Source organism: Pinus tabuliformis, chromosome 5_2 (assembly GCF_031772625.1).
Source record: "Pinus tabuliformis cultivar Carrire ecotype Pingquan chromosome 5_2, CPIR1, whole genome shotgun sequence".
NCBI classification, from domain to species: Eukaryota; Viridiplantae; Streptophyta; class Pinopsida; order Pinales; family Pinaceae; genus Pinus; species Pinus tabuliformis.
In genome coordinates this window covers 815,818,492-815,837,200 of record NC_142306.1, presented here as the reverse complement: position 1 = coordinate 815,837,200, position 18,709 = coordinate 815,818,492, and the positions used below count along the sequence as shown (strand labels likewise).

Here is an 18,709-nt window from a genome sequence, read left to right as displayed (position 1 = left end):
GACAAATTAATCATACACATACCTGTTCACCCTCGGCTAATGTTATTGCAGCAACAACAATGAAAAATAAGCCCTGAAATTGTGAACCTCAATATAACATTTCCCTTTATTATGTATCAAAGTTCTTGGAAAATCTCAAACCTCACACCCATTAACAAGAGCATACTACCCTGAAGCCATGACAAAAGGAAAAATCGATTCGCAAAAAATACATATTTCAGTTGATTAAGGGACAATATTCTTATGTAGGAAAAAAATATGGCTCACCAATTGTCCAAGCTGCATTGGTACAATGTCTAGGGTATCTTCACCTTGACCTTCACAGACTATACAATTGTGGTTGCTCACTACACAAAGTAGATCGATATAGTTGAGAGTGAGACCACATATAAAACATATAATAAATTGAAAAGCAAGCAAATTGATTCACAAATGAACGCAAGATAATTATGAGTGACATGCATTGCATATAGTCAAGGTGATTCACCTTCATTTATGAATGATAACCTCCATCTTCTGTCTTTGATTTTGATTTTCAATCCTTGCTTCCTTCCTTCTGCACATCCAATAAACAAAACCAAGACCAAACTACAAGAAATGAGAAAAAAATGTAAAACAAAGATAAACAGTACAACAAAAAGCATGACTATGCTCAAACTCAACAAAAACAAAACATGTAGACAATACCAAACAAAAAATTGCAAACTTCCCCTCTACACAATATCTCTACTGTAATATCCTCTCCTCAACTGAAAGGAAAAAAAGTGGGGAGAATAACATTGTAGTATCCTCTCCTCAACTGAAAGGAAAAAAAGTGGGGAGAATAACATTGTAGTATCCTCTCCTCAACTTAAAGGAAAAAAAGTGGGGAGAATAACATTAAAATTCAAACATAGATAGTAATGGTAAGCATATTTCAAAACCAATAATTATTCATAATACCAAACACATCTCCTCCTCTATATAACGATAAACACTCCATTTTGTATTCGACTTACTCGTGCTCATGAGAACGAGACATCTACAACAAATACATAATAAGATGTTAAAATCAATATACAATTTAAACTAGAGAATTGAATGCAATAATTATTCATAATATGAAACATACTTGTCTTTGAGTTTTGTTATATAAAGGGCGATAATCGATTTTGTATTTCATGTATCCATGATTTTGATGGATTGTAGTAAATATAACTTACTACACACCAACAAATGCGTTTTAATTGCTTCAGTCAGTATTTACACTAGAACATTTGAATTCAACAAATGCCTTTAATTATTTTAGTCTATATTTAGGCCATAACACATTGAATTCCCATGGTGTGAGCCCTCTCTCCAAAGAGAACTTTTGAAATAGAAAATCAAGGAGACTTACTCTAAGAACTTGTGACAAGGGTTAGCTAAGATAACCTTGAAGCTATCCACATATCAAATTGTTTAGAGTAATTCAATATAGTTATGTCATAGTAATTTGAATGAATAATCTTTTGTGTACTTGTGTGAAGGCCAACATTTTGGCTTTTTGTTTTAAAGATTCATAATGAGGAGACGATTTATTGCAGTGCCTGACAAAACCAATTCTATGACTATCACTAATGCTTATGGTTTGTGGATGGCTCTTGATACCTTCTAGGTGATCTCAAGGACTTTTCAATTACCTATCATATGTTAAGGGGAAAGGGTTACTAGTTTCAAGCTAGAACTTTTGGGAAAAACATTTGTTGCTTCAACTACTTCTTATCTAGATAGCAGATTTGTGTACATAAGGTCAAGCTATGGAGATTTATAGCTTATTAAATTTCATTAATAGCTAACCGATTCAAGCTCACATGTAGAAGTTTTGGAAAGATATGTAAATATCGATCTTATAATGAACTTTTGTGTTTTTAGATGAAATTCAAGCATAAGGTCAAGTTGTTCCCTATTTTGGAGCATTTAAAGAGGGTGTTCTCTTATAGTGTGCAATCATAAGCACGCATCAACAAAGCTACTACACAAAAAGGAGAATTGGTCATATTTGATAGTACCCACTGGATTTTCTATAATTGTAGTCACAATGTTCTTCAGTTTCTTTTTGCCACTGAAGGGGTAATATTGTCTATTTGGAAATTGGAGAAACATTTGGTCATTTAGTTTGATATAAATCCCATTGGTGATGATCCTATGTGGATTGGAAGGGCATATATTTAACTTTATATTTAATATGAGAAGAGGGAAATTATCTGATAAGAAAGAGATTCCGTTGGGTATGAAAGCAATCAGTGTTCGCACTTTTCGGCCTAATAATTCAACACATATGAGATTCCGTTGGGTATGAAAGCAATCAGTGTTCGCACTTTTCGGCCTAAGAATTCATCACATATTTTTGCAGTGTCACATAGGAATGACAGGCTGACAACTATATACAATAGCTTTTCCAATCATGGTAACTTATGGTTTGTTGTGCCTGATGGAAACAAAAGGGCCATGGAGCAGTGCACAGGTTGGGTGGTGATTTCAACGATATTTGGAGCCTACAACAATATTAATGTTGATTTTGGGTAGCATCGGATGTGCTCTAGCTCCGAAATTTTGTGGAGGGGCTAGGACACATGAGATCTCCAAGACCCAGAAATCGTTTGGAGAATTTCCACCTAGATGGGGAGTTATTAAAATAATTAATATTTTTAATGGGGTTCCTAAGTCTAAACTTAGGAAAATAAAAATATTAATGGGTATTAATAAAAATATGGGTGAGAAGCTTCTAAGAGATGAGGATCAAGTCTGTTTTAATCTTAGCTGTTGATTAGGGACTTAATCTTGGTCCTTGATTCATCAATAGTAAAAGTATAAGAGGAGGCTTTAGGGTCAATTGGAGAGGAGACACACCAAATTGATCAGTCAGTTCGATTTTTTTGGTGCGTGGTTTGCTAAAAAATTCGAACAAGTGATGTGAGTTGCAGCAGAGGGGCAATGATAGTTGGGGTTGGAGGATCTTCTCTGAGACCCCGAATACTCAACAGAGAGAGGCAGAGATACGCTATAGGAGGCAGCGCAGACCAAGGAAGGCTAACGTTGGGCCAAGAGGGCCCACACATTGCTTGACGCAGTACCAACGCAGGGGAAGAGCTGCCCTCCTGCAGAAGTCCAAATTCAGCCAGGGAGCAACAGGATCAGCGGAGAAGGCTGACGTCAGAGCTCCAGGAGGCAAAGGAGGAAGCGCAAAGTTGATGCAGTGTCTCAAAGAGTCCCACACATGCCCACGCAGCTACTGCGAAGGGGCAACGCAGTTGTACACGGGGATGGTCAGTGCCATTGCCTGATCGGAGGGATTTTTCCGGGTGAAGTGAGGTAATCTCACATAGGTTTCTGCCAGTGTATTTTATCTTTGTAACTGGATAGCCTAGAGGGCATCCAGAGTTGTATTTGGAACTACTACTTAATAATAGAAAACCCTCAAAGTTGTTGCACCGGTTTTCCAGCATTGGGTTTTTCCGGGGACATTTGTCCGAAAATAACAGTGTCCCTTGTTTGTTTGTCTCATATTTGTCTTAGTTTATGATCTGTATGTCAGTGTAGTCTGCAATAGTGTTTTTCATCACTGTTTATAAATTAAATAACTTGTTGAATGAAATAACAAGTAGGAGATGCTAAACCAATGACTGCAGTAGGATTTATGTTTGTAAAGATTCAAAACTTTTCACATGGTATCAGAGCATTGCAGATCATAGGACGTTGAACACGTCAACCGAGAGATCTAGTGAATTTGGTGCAGAGAAGCAGTTGTCCCAAGTGATAGCGTTGTTTCAGAGGCAAAGGAGTAGCTAAAGGAGTGACGCAGAGCCAAAGAAGTGATGCAGAGGCTCACGCAGTGCCTGCATCAGCATTTCGAGCCTGTAGAGGGTGACGCAGTACCCGAGAGGAGTTCATGCAATGACTGCGTCATCTCTCTGGGCCAGCGCAGAGCCTGAGAGGCTCAAATCAATCAGTTGTCGGGGATGAAGGAGCAGAGCAGTTTCAATCAATGGAGTTGGTGGGACGTTGTTGTTGTTGGTGTAGAAGAGTGTCTATGCAGACAAAGTCAAGGTAGAGGGATTCACTGCCTTGACAAATTTCTAGCCAAAGAAATCTAGAACCGAGTTGCAGCAGCAAAGGAGGATTTGAGAGGAGTGATTCGACATTTGGCTGGAGGATTTCCGTGAAGGAAATCAGGACTCAAAGGGAGTCTAGAGGAGCTTGTTCCTTAGAGGATTTCTAACATCGAAGAAATCTAGATCTGAGCCTTGTTGGATTAACAGCAGGAGAGGGAGAAAAGAACCAGTGCTATTTTTGTTGAGCAGAGATGGCAATCAATGGACTGAGGGATCAGGACAGATTAGATGGAGCATCCAATTTTGTTATCTAGAAGGGCAAGATCCTATTAGTCCTAGACAAGAATCGCATCAAGGACTGTGCCTTGAAGGTAGTTGTTGTTTCGGTCAATGCTGATCCGCTAAAGAAGTACGAAGAGGCCCAGGCAAAGGCTAAATGCATGATTCTAGACGGTGTCAAAGATCATGTGGTCCCACACATTGCTGAGAAGGAAACAGCAAGGGAGATGTGGGAGACGCTAACCACCTTGTACCAAGGGGCTTCTGTTCAACAGAAGATGCTATTGGAGAATCAGCTGAGACAGTACCAGATACAGAAGGGAGAAGAGATCGATCCCTTCCTTCTCAGGTTGCAAAGGATTCGAGACCAACTGACTTCTGTGGGGTCTACACCAGATCCTGATTTCATGGTCACGACTGCCTTGAATGTAGTCATCGAAGATTGGGAGACATTTGTCTAGAGTATCTTGGGCAAAGCTTCTCTCCCCAGTTGGGAGGAAATGTGGGCAGCTCTTCGACAGGAAGAGATCAGGAAGCTGACCAAGAAAGGAAGTAGCAACAAAGGAGCCCGGGTCAAGAAGGACGATGAGGAGGATGCAACTCTCGCATCATCTCCCATCATCGGGACAGCATGGGCAGCAAAAAAGGAAGAAAAAGGATATATCCAAGGTCAAATGGTTCAGGTGTGGTGAACTAGGACATTTCGCCACTCAGTGCCCCCAGAAGAAGGGCAACGAAGAGGCTTCTGACTCGAAGGTTGCTCCAACGAACGCTGACAAGGAGGATGATGACAAGGATTGTGCCATGAGTGCTCATGCACCTCTGGACAAGAGGTGGGGCGACATAGAGTTGTAGTCGGGAGGACTACACACACGCATGATCCTTGAAGTGCCCAAACTCTTAAGATCACATATGACTACGGGAGCCCTTAACGACAATAGCAAAATGACGAGTGTCGGTTGGTGCGAGTTGTGATGGAGCAACAATGGCAGAGCTAGAGTGCCAAAGTCTGAAGCAGCGCAGTGGATGTTGTAGCAGTGCGAGAGGCACAGAGCAGATTGCAGCTAGGAGCATCCATATCGACATAGAGTTGTAGTGACTACACACACGCATGATCCTTGAAGTGCCCAAACTCTTAAGATCACATATGACTACCCTTAACGACAATAGCAAAATGACGAGTGTCGGTTGGTGCGAGGTGTGATGGAGCAACAATGGCAGAGCTAGAGTGCCAAAGTCTGAAGCAGCGCAGTGGATGTTGTAGCAGTGCGAGAGGCACAGAGCAGATTGCAGCAGAGGTAGCTTCAACATCACGAGGCATCCATACTGACCAGCATGTCATCTTTTGGGTGAAGTTTCAGTTACTTACTTCTTAGTTACTGAGTTGCAGTGCAGCAGTTAGTTGTGGCAGTGCTATGGGCAGCATGATGCAACATTTTGAGAGGGAGTTGCAATACAGATGTAGCAGTGATAGTGGCAGAGTCATGGGCAGCAGTACAGGATGCAGCAGTGCAGTGGATGAAGGGCAACAGGCCAAGCATCAGTAGCACAGAGGACCATTGCAGTGGATCAGTGTAATACTTCTATTAAGAAGTATTGTTAGAGCACATTCCTTGCTAAGAGGGAGTGTTGATTTTGGGTAGCATCAAATGTACTTTAGCTACAAAATTTTGTGGACGGGTTAGGACACATGAGATCTCCAAGACCCAGAAATCGTTTGGAGAAATTCCACATGGATGAGGAGTTATTAGAATAATTAATATTTTTAATGGGGTTGCTAAGTCTAAACTTAGGAAAATAAAAATATTAATGGGTATTAATAAAAATATGGGTGAGAAGCTTCTAAGAGACTAGGATCAAGTCTGTTTTAATCTTAGCCATTGATTAGGGGCTTAATCTCGGCCGTTGATTCATCAACGGCAAAAGTATAAGAGGCGGCTTGAGGGTCAATTGGAGACACACCATATCGATCAGTCAGTTCGATTTTTCTGGAGCGTGGTTTGCTGAGAAAATCGAACAGGTGATCTAAGTTGCAGCAGAGGGGTAGGGATAGTTAGGGTTGGAGGATCTTCTCTGAGACCCCGAATACTCAGTAGAGAGAGACAGAAATACGCCAAAGGAGGCAGTGCAGACCAAGGAAGGCTAATGTTGGGCCAAGAGGGCCCACGCAATGCTTGACACAGTGCCAGCATAGGGAAAGAGTTGTCCTCCTGTCTCAAAGTGCTCCACACAGGCCCACATAGCTACTGTGAAGGGGCAGCGCAGTTGTAGCCAGGGATATTCAGTCCAGTTGCCAGATCGAAGGGATTTTGCTAGGTGAAGTGAGGTAATCTCACTTAGGTTTTCGCCAGTATATTTTATCTTTGTAATTGGATAGTCGAGAGGGAATCCAAAGTTGTATTCAGAATTACTGCTTAATAATAGAATACCCTCAGAGCTACTGCATCAGTTTTCCTGCATTGGGTTTTTCTGGGGACGTTTGTCCAAAAATAACGGTGTCCCTTGTGTGTTTGTCTCATATTTGTTTCAGTTTATGATCTGTATGTCAGTGTAGTTTGCAATAGTGTTTTTCATCACCGTTTATAAATTAAATAACTTGTTGAATGAAATAATAAGTAGGAGATGCTAAACCAATGACTGCAGTAGGATTTCTGTTTGTAAAGATTCATAAATTTTCACAACTAGGCCACCCATAAGTGTGAGGAGAATCATTGCAGAAAACATTGGTTTAAGTATTAGGGTTTTCGCAGGACATTATATTAGATATCATTTTGGGATTCAACTGCGTTAAGTAATTCATCTATTTCCATGAGAGGTAGTCGTAACTGACTAATTTCTCATGATTTTTGAATAGTCCACTTAGCACTCATTGCATTGGGTGATGCTCACAGGGGTGAAGAAATGGGATTGAAACTAGTGAAATGAATCACATAGCATCAATCATCACTTCCAGGGCTTGCACCCGATAACCAGGACTTCCCGAGAGGTCACCCATCTCAGATGGCCTCTAGCTCAAGCGCACTTAACTGTGGAGTTTTCTCCACAATCAAGCCCACTTAGCTTGCTACCCCATTTGCTTGGTGGGCTTGATTGTGGGAAAAACTCCACAGTTAAGCGCGCTTGAGCCAGAGGCGATCTGGTATGGGTGACCTCCCGGGAAGTCCTGGCTACCGAGTGCAAGCCCCTGAAGTGATGATTGACGCTATGTGATTCATTTCACTAGTTTCAATCCCACTTCTTCACCCCTGTGAGCATCACCCGATGCAATGAGTGCTAAGTGGACTATTCAAAAATCATGAGAAATTAGTCAGTTATGACTACCTCTCATGGAAATGGTCATAGATAAATGACTTACTTAACGCAGTTGAATCCCAAAATGATATCTAACCTTGGTTTAATTATGTTTGTGGGCAATATAGTGCTCGTACACCTTGCTAACCTTGCTAGTTACCAAATCAGACAAAATGAATCTCATAAAATAGGACTTTGGCGCATAGTTTTGGTCAATGAGTTGCCATACAAGAAAATTGTTCTCTTCTTCACAACTTTTTCCCAACGCTAATCTCGCTTATTCAAACTTTGCGTTGGTGATTATTTCTCATTGGAGATTTTTTTAGCTTGAAGAACTCGAATACAAAGGTGGTCTTCTCATACCAATCGTGACTTCTTTCTGTGTTCGTTCCACGACTATAAAAATCATTCTGTTTTATATTTGTATGCAGACATTGACCTACAATCTCTTCCATTCTGCTAGCAAGGATAAGCAATTGAAACACCCAATGATGTATAAAGCAGCACAGTTGTTTGGCTACAACATGTTTGCGTCTACACAACACAAAATTAAAGGGGTTGCGATGATATAGAAAAGTGTTTTGGATTTAAATGATTTCACTACAAACATCAGAGACGATCTCAAAGAGTCCTTTGGGAGAAAAGTATCATTGAAGCTTCTCAGCATATCTCATAACAATTCCAGCAATGGAAGTGCAAAGTTAAGTGAAATGTGCTTCTACAGCATTGGATCTCTACTGATGAGGGAGTCATCACTGCCATACCACCTATCCTTGGGTTTGTGTGAGTTTGCACCACAAAGGCTTTGCCCTTTTGTGGGAAAAGAACCCAATCATTGGTATTTTGTACCCAACCTGTAAAGTTTTGTAGATGTTCTATGCTAAGAGCAATTTCACTTTTCTCACAGCAATCATACAAGTAGATAAGCAAAATGCAGATAGAACATATAAGCAGATCTTACAGAAGACAAATCAGAAACAAGAAAAATGTATGTGTTTGTTTCGGCGGTCAACAGGATGCTTCAACCAGCAAAGTCTCCTTTGGTCAGCCAGCCCAGCATGTGTCACAACAACCCTCCAACCAGTAGATGAGTCAACCCAAGTCAGTTCTACAAAAGTCAACGCTGTCCTGAAAAGTCAACGCAGGGGCAGCAAGCTAAAAGTCAACGCAGCAGCAAAATGGTCAACCCTTTGACCTCGATTTTTGTGCCAGGTAGTATGGCCTTCAAAAATCGAACCTCCCACAAGTTTTCAGCTTGTTTGGACCAAGCGTTGACCAAAGTCAACGCTGGTCAAACTTCTGCGAAACCCTAGCAGCAGAAACCCTAGCAGCAGAAAAATCCTCTTCGTCCTTCCCACGTGTGGCTAAAATTCGTCCTCCAGGTAGCTCGTACTTTTTAGGATGAGAGAGGAAGATGTGAGTTGTGTTGTCATCAAATTCTCTCCAACTTTTCCTGTATATATATATCCATCAATGAGGGTGTGTGACACATCTGTTGGGCATGTGAGCCTACATTACAAAACTGGCTGACCTTTGCACATATAATTTATTAAGAATAATAAATTCAAAATATAAGTTCTGCTCATCGGATTAATACTATTTTTATATGGATTTTACACCTCTCAGAAAGAGGAATCCAACAAAAATATTAGCCTCTTAATCTGAGCATCAGAACATGGAGTTTGGACCTAGTTGTCCAAATTTAACACTCCCTCTCAACTAGGGAGAACTCCATCTATTAGTGCAATTAACATCGTGAGTCATCCCGCCGAAACTTGCTTTGCTGGCTTCTTTATTTCAGAACAGAAGTGGGTCAGTCACAAAGACATCATTCCCCGACTGACATAATCAGTCCAGAGGTCCCAGACCTCACAAATCTTGATCCCAGATCAAGTGGTTGGACCATGCCATCCTAGATAGAGAGTACGGCAATCTCTGATGCGTCCATCAGTCTTTGCTAATAGTCTCTAGCTTTTCCACACCTCATTGGCCAAATGAGAGGTACTTCCCATGAGCCCTGAACTCAATGGGTAGGATGCATACGGGGCACAGATTAAATGAGTGGCGAACCAGCTCAATAATCACAAGAGTGGGGCAGAAGCATTATGAGTGCTTATAGCTCCGAGAAGCTATCCCCAAAGCCCCCCAGAGCTCCCAGAGCTCATCGTCCAACAGGACCCACATCATAGGGTCTTTCCACGACACCAAGACTCTCACAGAAGGTTAGGAACTTGACCTTCCCCAGGGGCTTGGTGAGAATATCCGCGACCTGCTCATCAGTTCCTATATGATCGAGCCTTACGGCGCCTCGCTGTACCATATCCCGGATAAAGTGGTACCTGATATCAATATGCTTGAATCGGTCGTGGAACACAGGATTCTCAGTCATACGAATCCCACTCTGATTATCACAGAGTATTACAGTGGTATCTAGCACATGTTGGAACAGCTCACTAAAGAGCTTCCTCAACCAAACTGCTTCACAACAGGCCATACTAGCAGCAATGTATTCGGCCTCCGCGGTGCTCAAAGCCACCGACTTCTGCTTCCTGCTCATCCATGAGATCGAAGCAGAACCAAGATTGAAACAGCATCCAGATGTGCTCTTACGATCCACCACACTGCCAGCCCAATCGGCATCAGTATATCCCCGGAGTATCACACTCCCGGCAGTGTATCTCAGCCCATGGTTTATCGTGCCCCGAAGATATCTCAAAAGATTCTTGGCACCAACCCAGTGAAAATGATGAGGCTCAACCATCTGTTGACTCAAAGTATTCACTGCAAAACATATGTCCGGACGGGTGTTCACTAAGAACATCAAAGCTCCTATGAGTTGACGATACTCAGTAGGATTGGCCAAGATAGGCCCTGCAGCGCTGCCACTCAACTTCTTAAAGTTGAGTTCCATTGGTGTCGACACGGACTTACAGTCCACCATCCCAAATCTTTCCAGAAGCTTCACAATATACTTTCCTTGAGAAAGGAAAATCTCTCCAGGTCTCTGCCAGACCTCCAGGCCTAGGAAATAGTGCATCAGTCCTAGGTCTTTCATCTCGAACTCAGCAGCAAGCTCCCTCTTACATTGATGAATGAGAGGGTCATCACCTGTCAGGAAGAGGTCGTCCACATACAACACTAGAATGAGAGGCTTTCCTTCCTCAACCTTAAAGTAAAGGTTTGGATCAGCATTGCTTCGAGTGAAGCCCAGCTTCATCAAGTAACTATCCATCCTCTCATACCAAGCTCTGGGTGCTTGCTTTAACCCATAGAGGGCTTTCTTCAACCTGCAGACATAAGTGTCTCGATCTTGAACTTCAAATCCCAGAGGTTGTCCTACATACACCTCTTCCTTTATTGCACCATGCAGAAAAGCGGTCTTGACATCCATCTGATGAAGACTCCATCCTTGCGTAGCAGCAAGGGCTATGATGGATCGGATGGTGGTATATCGAGCCACAGGTGCAAATATATCGTCGTAGTCAATTCCTTCCTTTTGAGAGAAGCCACGGGCAACAAATCTTGCCTTAAACTTTTCAGCACTCCCATCAGATCCATGTTTAATCTTGTAGAGCCATTTAGCGGTGACAACAGATTTGTCCTTCGGTCTCGGGACCACATCCCAGACATCATTCTTCATAATAGCCTCATATTCTTCATGCATAGCATCCTTCCAGACTTGATGCTTGATGGCTTCTTCAAAAGATCCAGGTTCAGATTGTATAATAGTACTCATGGCAGCTAGATACCCTTGGTATCTACACGGCTTCTTGCTTTCTCGGAATGTTCCCCTTGGGGCAGCATGACCCTCGGCATCTTCGAGGGTGTCCCTGAGCCATGATGGCCTCTTTCCTAGAGAAGGGGAAGGATCAATAGGGTCCATTGGCCCTTCAACATCAGGCATAGTCTCATCCTGGGGTTCTTCCAGATTTCCAGATCTTTCTTCATGGTTTTCTTCAGATCTAGGAAGATCTACTACTTTCTTCAGGGAAGCATCTTCGTCAAAAGTGACATCATGGCTTATCTCTACTTCCCTTTGACCAGGTACATAGACTCTATATGCCTTAGAAGTCTCACTGTAGCCCACAAACATTCATTTCTTCCCAGTAGCATCCAGCTTACTTCTCTTTTCTTTCGGCACATGAAAATAGACAGGACATCCAAAAATTCTAAAATGTGAGACATCAGGTTTCTTACCAGAGAAAACCTCTTCGGGAGTTTTGGAGTCCAAAGCGGAATGAGGGCATCGGTTTTGAATGTACACAGCAGTATTTGCAGCTTCTCCCCACAGAAACTTTGGAAGACCCTGGTCACATAGCATGGCACGGGCAGCTTCCACAATAGTCCTATTGTTGCGTTCAGCAACACCATTCTGCTCAGGAGTATATGCAGTGGTAGTCTCCCTCTTAATGCCAGCTTCTCTGCAAAAGTCTTTGAACTCATTTGACTCATATTCAATGCCATTGTCAGTCCTCAAAATCTTGATCTTCTTTCCGGTCATATTTTCCACCAAGGCTTTGAAGGTACGGAACCACATGAAAGCCTCATCCTTCTTCTTCAAGAAGTATATCCAGGTTTTGCGAGAGAAGTCATCAGTAAATGTCATATAGTAAGAACATCCCCCCAGGGATGTTACAGGCAACATACCGGAAAGATCAGAATGGACCAGTTGCAATATCTCAGATGTCTTTGTGACACTTGAGGGGAAAGGTCCCCTTGTATGTTTTCCTTCAGCACAGCCCTTACATACACCTTTATGATTATTTCCAAAATCAGGCATCCCTGTCACCACCTTCCTTGCTTCGGGAAGAGCCTTGTAATGAAGGTGTCCAAATCTTCGGTGCCATAGTTCGGTTTGACGGATAGTATCACAAGTCATAGCTCCCAACGGACTCCCTCCAACCTGGTAGAGTGTACCAACTCTAAAACCAATTGAGATAGCTTCCTTGAAGCTCTTCTTCCACATGAGTACCTTTCCATCAGAGAAAGTTACATTGAATCCTTTGTCTTCCATGGCAGATACAGACACAAGGTTCTTCTTCAATTTGGGTTTGTCATTTCTTTGATTCCCATTCCTTCGGTTGTTGTTGTTGTCGTCACTATCGGGAGAATTCTTCTGGAAGGGGCATTCTCTAGCATAGTGTCCAGTCCTATGGCAGGTGAAACATTTACCCTTCTTCTTTTGAGTCTTAGTCCTTCCTTTGTCCTTGGAACCACCAGAGTTCTTCTTTCGGGAATGAGCAACATAGGCAGCATTTCTTTCATTATCAAATTCCTTCATCCTTGTTTCTTCTTGCATACATCTAGACAGAAGCTCATCAAAGTTAGGGATGGTATTATTGTTGAGAATGGTAGTTGTGAATACTTGCCATTCATATGGAAGTCCTCCAAGTGCGGTGAGAACCATCTCACGATCAGCTATTGTCTCCCCAATAGCTAGCAGATTGTTCCTGGTTTCGGTCAACTTCATAAAGAAAGTTTGAATAGACTCGTCTCGGCCCTTCTTCATATTCTTCAACTTGTTCTTGAGGAATAGCACTTGGTTCACATTGTTTACTCGGAACATAAGTATCAGTTTGTCATACATCTCCTTGGATGTGCCTAGTTCAGATATGTAGGCAACCAGACTCTTATTTATGGATTCCCTGATCAGCAGTTTTGCTCTGATTTCTCCCTTCTTATACTTGTGTTTAACAGCAGCAGAGGCATTTGATGGAGGTTCTTGAATCTTCCCTGTCACATGATCTAGGAGATCATGATCTTCTAATTTGAGATCTAATAACATCTTCCAGGCATGGAAGTCATCACTTCCAGTCAGCTTGTCATTCTCCCTGAATTCAAGCTTAGAGGAATCCATTTCCTTCGATGATGATTGCTATAGATAGAGTTTGTCTTCACCTCAGCTCTGATCCCATGTAAAGTTTTGTAGATGTTCTATGCTAAGAGCAATTTCACTTTTCTCACAGCAATCATACAAGTAGATAAGCAAAATGCAGATAGAACATATAAGCAGATCTTATAGAAGACAAATCAAAAACAAGAAAAATGTATGTGTTTGTTTCGGCGGTCAACAGGATGCTTCAACCAGCAAAGTCTCCTTTGGTCAGCCAGCCCAGCATGTGTCACAACAACCCTCCAACCAGTAGATGAGTCAACCCAAGTCAATTCTACAAAAGTCGACGTTGTCCTGAAAAGTCAACGCAGGGGCAGCAAGCTAAAAGTCAACGCAGCAGCAAAACGGTCAACCCTTTGACCTCGATTTTTGTGCCAGGTAGTATGGCCTTCAAAAATCGAACCTCCCACAAGTTTTCAGCTTGTTTGGACCAAGCGTTGACCAAAGTCAACGCTGGTCAAACTTCTGCGAAACCCTAGCAGCAGAAAAATCCTCTTCGTCCTTCCCACGTGTGGCTGAAATTCATCCTCCAGGTAGCTCGTACTTTTTAGGATGAGAGAGGAAGATGTGAGTTGTGTTGTCATCTAATTCTCTCCAACTTTTCCTGTATATATATATCCATCAATGAGGGTGTGTGACACATCTGTTGGGCATGTGAGCCTACATTACAAAACTGGCTGACCTTTGCACATATAATTTATTAAGAATAATAAATTCAAAATATAAGTTCTGCTCATCGGATTAATACTATTTTTATATGGATTTTACACCTCTCAGAAAGAGGAATCCAACAAAAATATTAGCCTCTTAACCTGAGCATCAGAACATGGAGTTTGGACCTAGTTGTCCAAATTTAACACAACCACCTATCCTTGGGTTTGTGTGAGTTTGCACCACAAAAGGCTTTGCCCTTTTGTGGGAAAAGAAACCAATCATTGGTATTTTGTACCCAAGGTGTTGGTGTGAAATCAAGAAAAGGAATTATTATTTATTCATTTTTGCAAGTGGAGAACCCTTAGAGGAGCAAGGGTGACCTAAGGCTACAATGAAGGGTCTTGATCAAATGAAGAACTTAATTTTCCTTAAGTTAGTTGGGCCTTGTCTAGAAACTTCAAGTCAGCCTAGAATTGGAAAGACACCATTTGAGGGCAAAGTCTAAAATCATGAGAAAACTATAAGGGGGGAAGTTGTGAAACTTATTTTATTATCCAATAAGTGCAATTCTTATCAAGCGGGGCATGATCCGAGGAGGGTTTCGTGTTTGCCCTTTTGTCTTATGCTCTCGTTCATGTTCAAGGAGGATGTTGGCTGAGTTTGGTGAGGGTTTTAGTGGGCAAGTCTATGCATCCAAGTAGTGGAAGAGAATTGTGGAAAAGGGTCGAAATTTTTGGGCTAATAGCAGTGGTACTTATATGATCTAGCCGCAGAGTCTTGTACCTTATTAGAGGGCCAAAACACCTAGAATAAGGTTGTTTTGGTATGCCGTGAGGATTCAAGGAAAGTTGGAGTAACGTTGCATAGAGGACCAATGCAACAAGTACAGGGCTGGAAGAAAGGTACCGCAGGTCTGAGGTAACCCTAGATTTCGGGCCATAGAGATCTGTAGCAAGGGCTAGGATATCAATCAAGAAAATAACCAGAATTGTGGCTAAGTGATAGCATCATCAACGAGATAGATTGCTAAGGTTGGAGGGTTGTCCATGAGGTTTAGGACAACAATTTTGATATGTCGTAATTAGGGCTTCTTCCTATGCAGAGAGCCATCTTATGGTATGTCCAAATCTCAGTGAAAGAATAGCCCACATCTATGATGAATGAAGAGGGTCAAGACCCTAGAAAGGCAGGCAGATGACTCTGTAGTGTGTGGAAGTTTGAGATAGAAGGACAGGGACAAGGGTGATTTAGTAAAGGAAAAGAGAAGATTTGTTCAAAGGTTTGAACAACAGTTCTAATTAGCCCTAAGAACAAGGATATAGAACACATCTTATCATTGTTGGTGGGTTCTTTGGAATAGCCCTAGATTAACATTGCATGCCTTAGAGGACCAATGGAACAAGTACAGGGTTGGAAGAAGGGTATCGCAGGGCTGAGGTAACCCTAGATTTGGGGCCGCAGAGATCTGTAACAAGGGGTAGGATATTAGTCAAGAAAATGACCAGAACCGTGGTTGCTTGCAAGCTAAGTGATAGCGTCCTCAACGAGATATATTGCTAAGGTTGGAGGGTTGCTCATGAGGTTTCGAACAACAGTTTTGATATGTCATAGTTAGGGCTTCTTCCTATGCAGAGAGCCATCTTATAGTATGTCCAAATCTTAGTGAAAGAATAGCCCACATCTGTGATGAATGAAGAGGGTCGAGACCCTAGAAAGAGAAGCAAATGACTCTTTGTTGTGGGTGGAAGTTTGAGATAGAAGGGCAGGGACAAGGGACAAGGGACAAGGTATATAGAACACATCTTATTATTGTTGGTGGGTTGTTTGGAATAGCCCTAGATCGGGACAATTTAAGGAGACAAATTGCAGAAGAAAGGGCAGCCTTGGAATCCCTAGATTAGTCATGGTGTTCACTGTGTATGGGTAATTTTGGAATCCCCTTAGAATGCATCTAATCATTGTTAGTGGGTTGTTTGCAATAGCCCTAGATCTGGCCAATTTAAGGAGACAAATTGCAGAAGAAAGGGCACTCTTACAAGTCCTAGATTAGTCATGGTGTTAACTATGTATGGGTACTTTTGGAAGCTGAAAGGGTTGAGCTTTGAAGGATGAAAGGGCAACTGAGAGGGCTACATCTGGTGTGACCTAGGAGGACCATTCTTGAGCATACATGACATTGACAAGTGGGTAGTCTAGAAGACCTCAAGAACAGTGTTCATGAAAGAAATCAATGGGTTGTTAGGAGGCAAAGTGATGGAGCCCTAGTTTAGCTTATGAAAGGAGCCATATGGTTGACAAGAAGGCATATCCAGAAGACCCAAGGAGCAAACTTCTTAATGGAGCTAGAAGGTTGGTAGTGGGCATATCCGTGAGCCAAATTTCAGTGACACAAAAGGAGTTGTGATCATTGATAGTGGCCGCTGAATATGCAAGTATTGTGATCAGCAGATTGGGACGCAAGAGGACCCGCCAGATGTGTTCAACTTCAAGGTACATGGACTGAAAGGGCTATAGTCCCTGTTGTCAACAAGTAGGTCAAGTGTACTTTGTTTAGGGTAGATTGGTGGTCATAGAAATTGACATCAAGACCTGGTTGTGTCCTTATATCAGGGTTGTATGTAAAGTCCATGATCCCTAGTACGGGAACCCTAAGACTGTTGTATTATAGTTTGTAATATAACAAGTAGAGGGTCTAAAAAGTTAAAAATTGTCATGTGCACTAGTTGATTCACTGATGTACGTTATTTCGTTGTGCAAAGTAGAAGTGTTGTCAAATTTGAGTGTCTTTGTGTTCGTGATTTTAGACTCGAACTAGATTCTTAAGTGTCATGGAAAAATCAACAAGCTTACACTTGAATTAACCATACACATACCTACCCTCCCAAACTAGATTCTAAAGTGTCATGGAAAAATCAACAAGCTTACACTTGAATTAACCATACACATACCTACCCTCCCTTTGCTAATATTATAGTAGCAGCAATCATGAAAAATAAAGCACTAAAGATGTGAACGTAAGTATAATTTTCTATTTCTTTCATATCAAAGTTTTACGAAAAATTCTTGAATCTCACACACATGAACAAGATCATACTACCTCGAAACCAATACAAAAGGATAAATCGTTCTGCAAAAAGCAAATATTCCAGCGTATTAAAGGAGAATAGTATTTGGTATGAGAAAAGTATGGTTCACCCATCCTTTGGGCCAAGTTTGTAGAATTTCTAGTGTATCTTCACCACTTACACTTGTAGATTATGCGATTGTAGTCGTTCACTACATAAAGAAGATCATCATAGTTGATTATGAGAGCATAGATAACACACAATAAATTGCATAGCAAACAAGTGGAGCCAAAAATTAGCAAAAGATACCTTTAAGTGAAATGCATTGCATATAGGTATGTTAACTCACCTTCATTTACAAACAATAACCTCCACTTTCTTTGTTTTCTTCCTTCATTTCTTTCTCTTTCTGCTTCCTTCATTTCCTTTTCCACACCCAACAAATGAAACCAAGACCAAACTACAAAAAACGTGAAAAAAAAGGAAAACAAAGAAAAACGAGTACAACACACCCAACAAATGAAACCAAGAGCAAACTACAAAAAATAGCAAAAAAACTATTAAAAAAAAAAAAAAAAAAATCAAAACATGGCCATGCTGAAACTCAAAAAACAAAACATGCAAACAAGAAAAAAGAAAAATTGCAAATAAAACCTTTGTACATCATCTCTCCTACAATGTGCTCTCCTCCGCTGAAACGAAAATGACTAGGTTGAATAGGGTTAAAATATACACACAATTAGTAATGGTAAACATACTTCAAAACCAATAATTGTTCATAATAGAAAACGCACCTCCCCAAGAATTTGTTTTATAATGATGGACACTCTCATTTGTATTCCACTTGTTCGTGCTCATCAAAACAAACCATCTACAACAGATACAAAATAAGATATTAGAATCGTTTTATAAGATAAACTAAAGTCGAACACAATAATTAATTGTAATACGAAAAACACCTTTCTTTAAGACTGTTACATAAAAGGGGAGAGCCTATTTTATATTTCAATGGAACAAGCCATTTGCACTAAATATCAATAAAATATTAGATTTCCAATAGAATTTAAAGTAGAGAGTTTGAAGGTATTAACTTGTCAAGCAACTTAAGTTCGTGTACAATTATATTCTGTTATATCTCAAAAAATATAAATTTTATAAACTAGATGTACTTCTACTACGAGTAATACAAACAATGTTTTCATAAGATGTAAATTTTTCGAAAAAGGAATCTAACCATATCTAAACATATTGAACACCCAAAATCCTAGGGTCCATAGGGCAGTCGTGTTGTACATTAGCACGATGGTTGATTGGTTGAACGGTCACTCTGCTTCTCTGCTCGACCTTTCCCACCTCCTCTACAAACGTTGTGTGGGGGTGTGCATGTGATGTGGAGCAAGAAAACATACATTGCACAATCCTAGACACTACAACTATAGTCACTCACTGCACAA

At 41.2% G+C, this 18,709-nt stretch overlaps 1 protein-coding gene across 1 annotated transcript in view; it reads right to left on the bottom strand.

The window, feature by feature from the left end:
* Nucleotides 1-18,709, bottom strand: part of LOC149161799 (protein TOPLESS-RELATED PROTEIN 2-like) — a 95,959-nt gene that overhangs the window by 47,085 nt on the left and 30,165 nt on the right. Inside the window, exons 40-45 of the mRNA XM_089437046.1 lie at nt 18,549-18,701; nt 18,050-18,126; nt 17,605-17,947; nt 488-556; nt 268-347; nt 23-73 (exon numbers count right to left, since the gene is read on the bottom strand). Of these exons, the coding sequence (XP_089293172.1) occupies nt 23-73; nt 268-347; nt 488-556; nt 17,605-17,677 (273 nt within the window). The 5' untranslated portion in view covers nt 17,678-17,947; nt 18,050-18,126; nt 18,549-18,701. The remainder of the gene's footprint in view (nt 1-22; nt 74-267; nt 348-487; nt 557-17,604; nt 17,948-18,049; nt 18,127-18,548; nt 18,702-18,709) is intronic.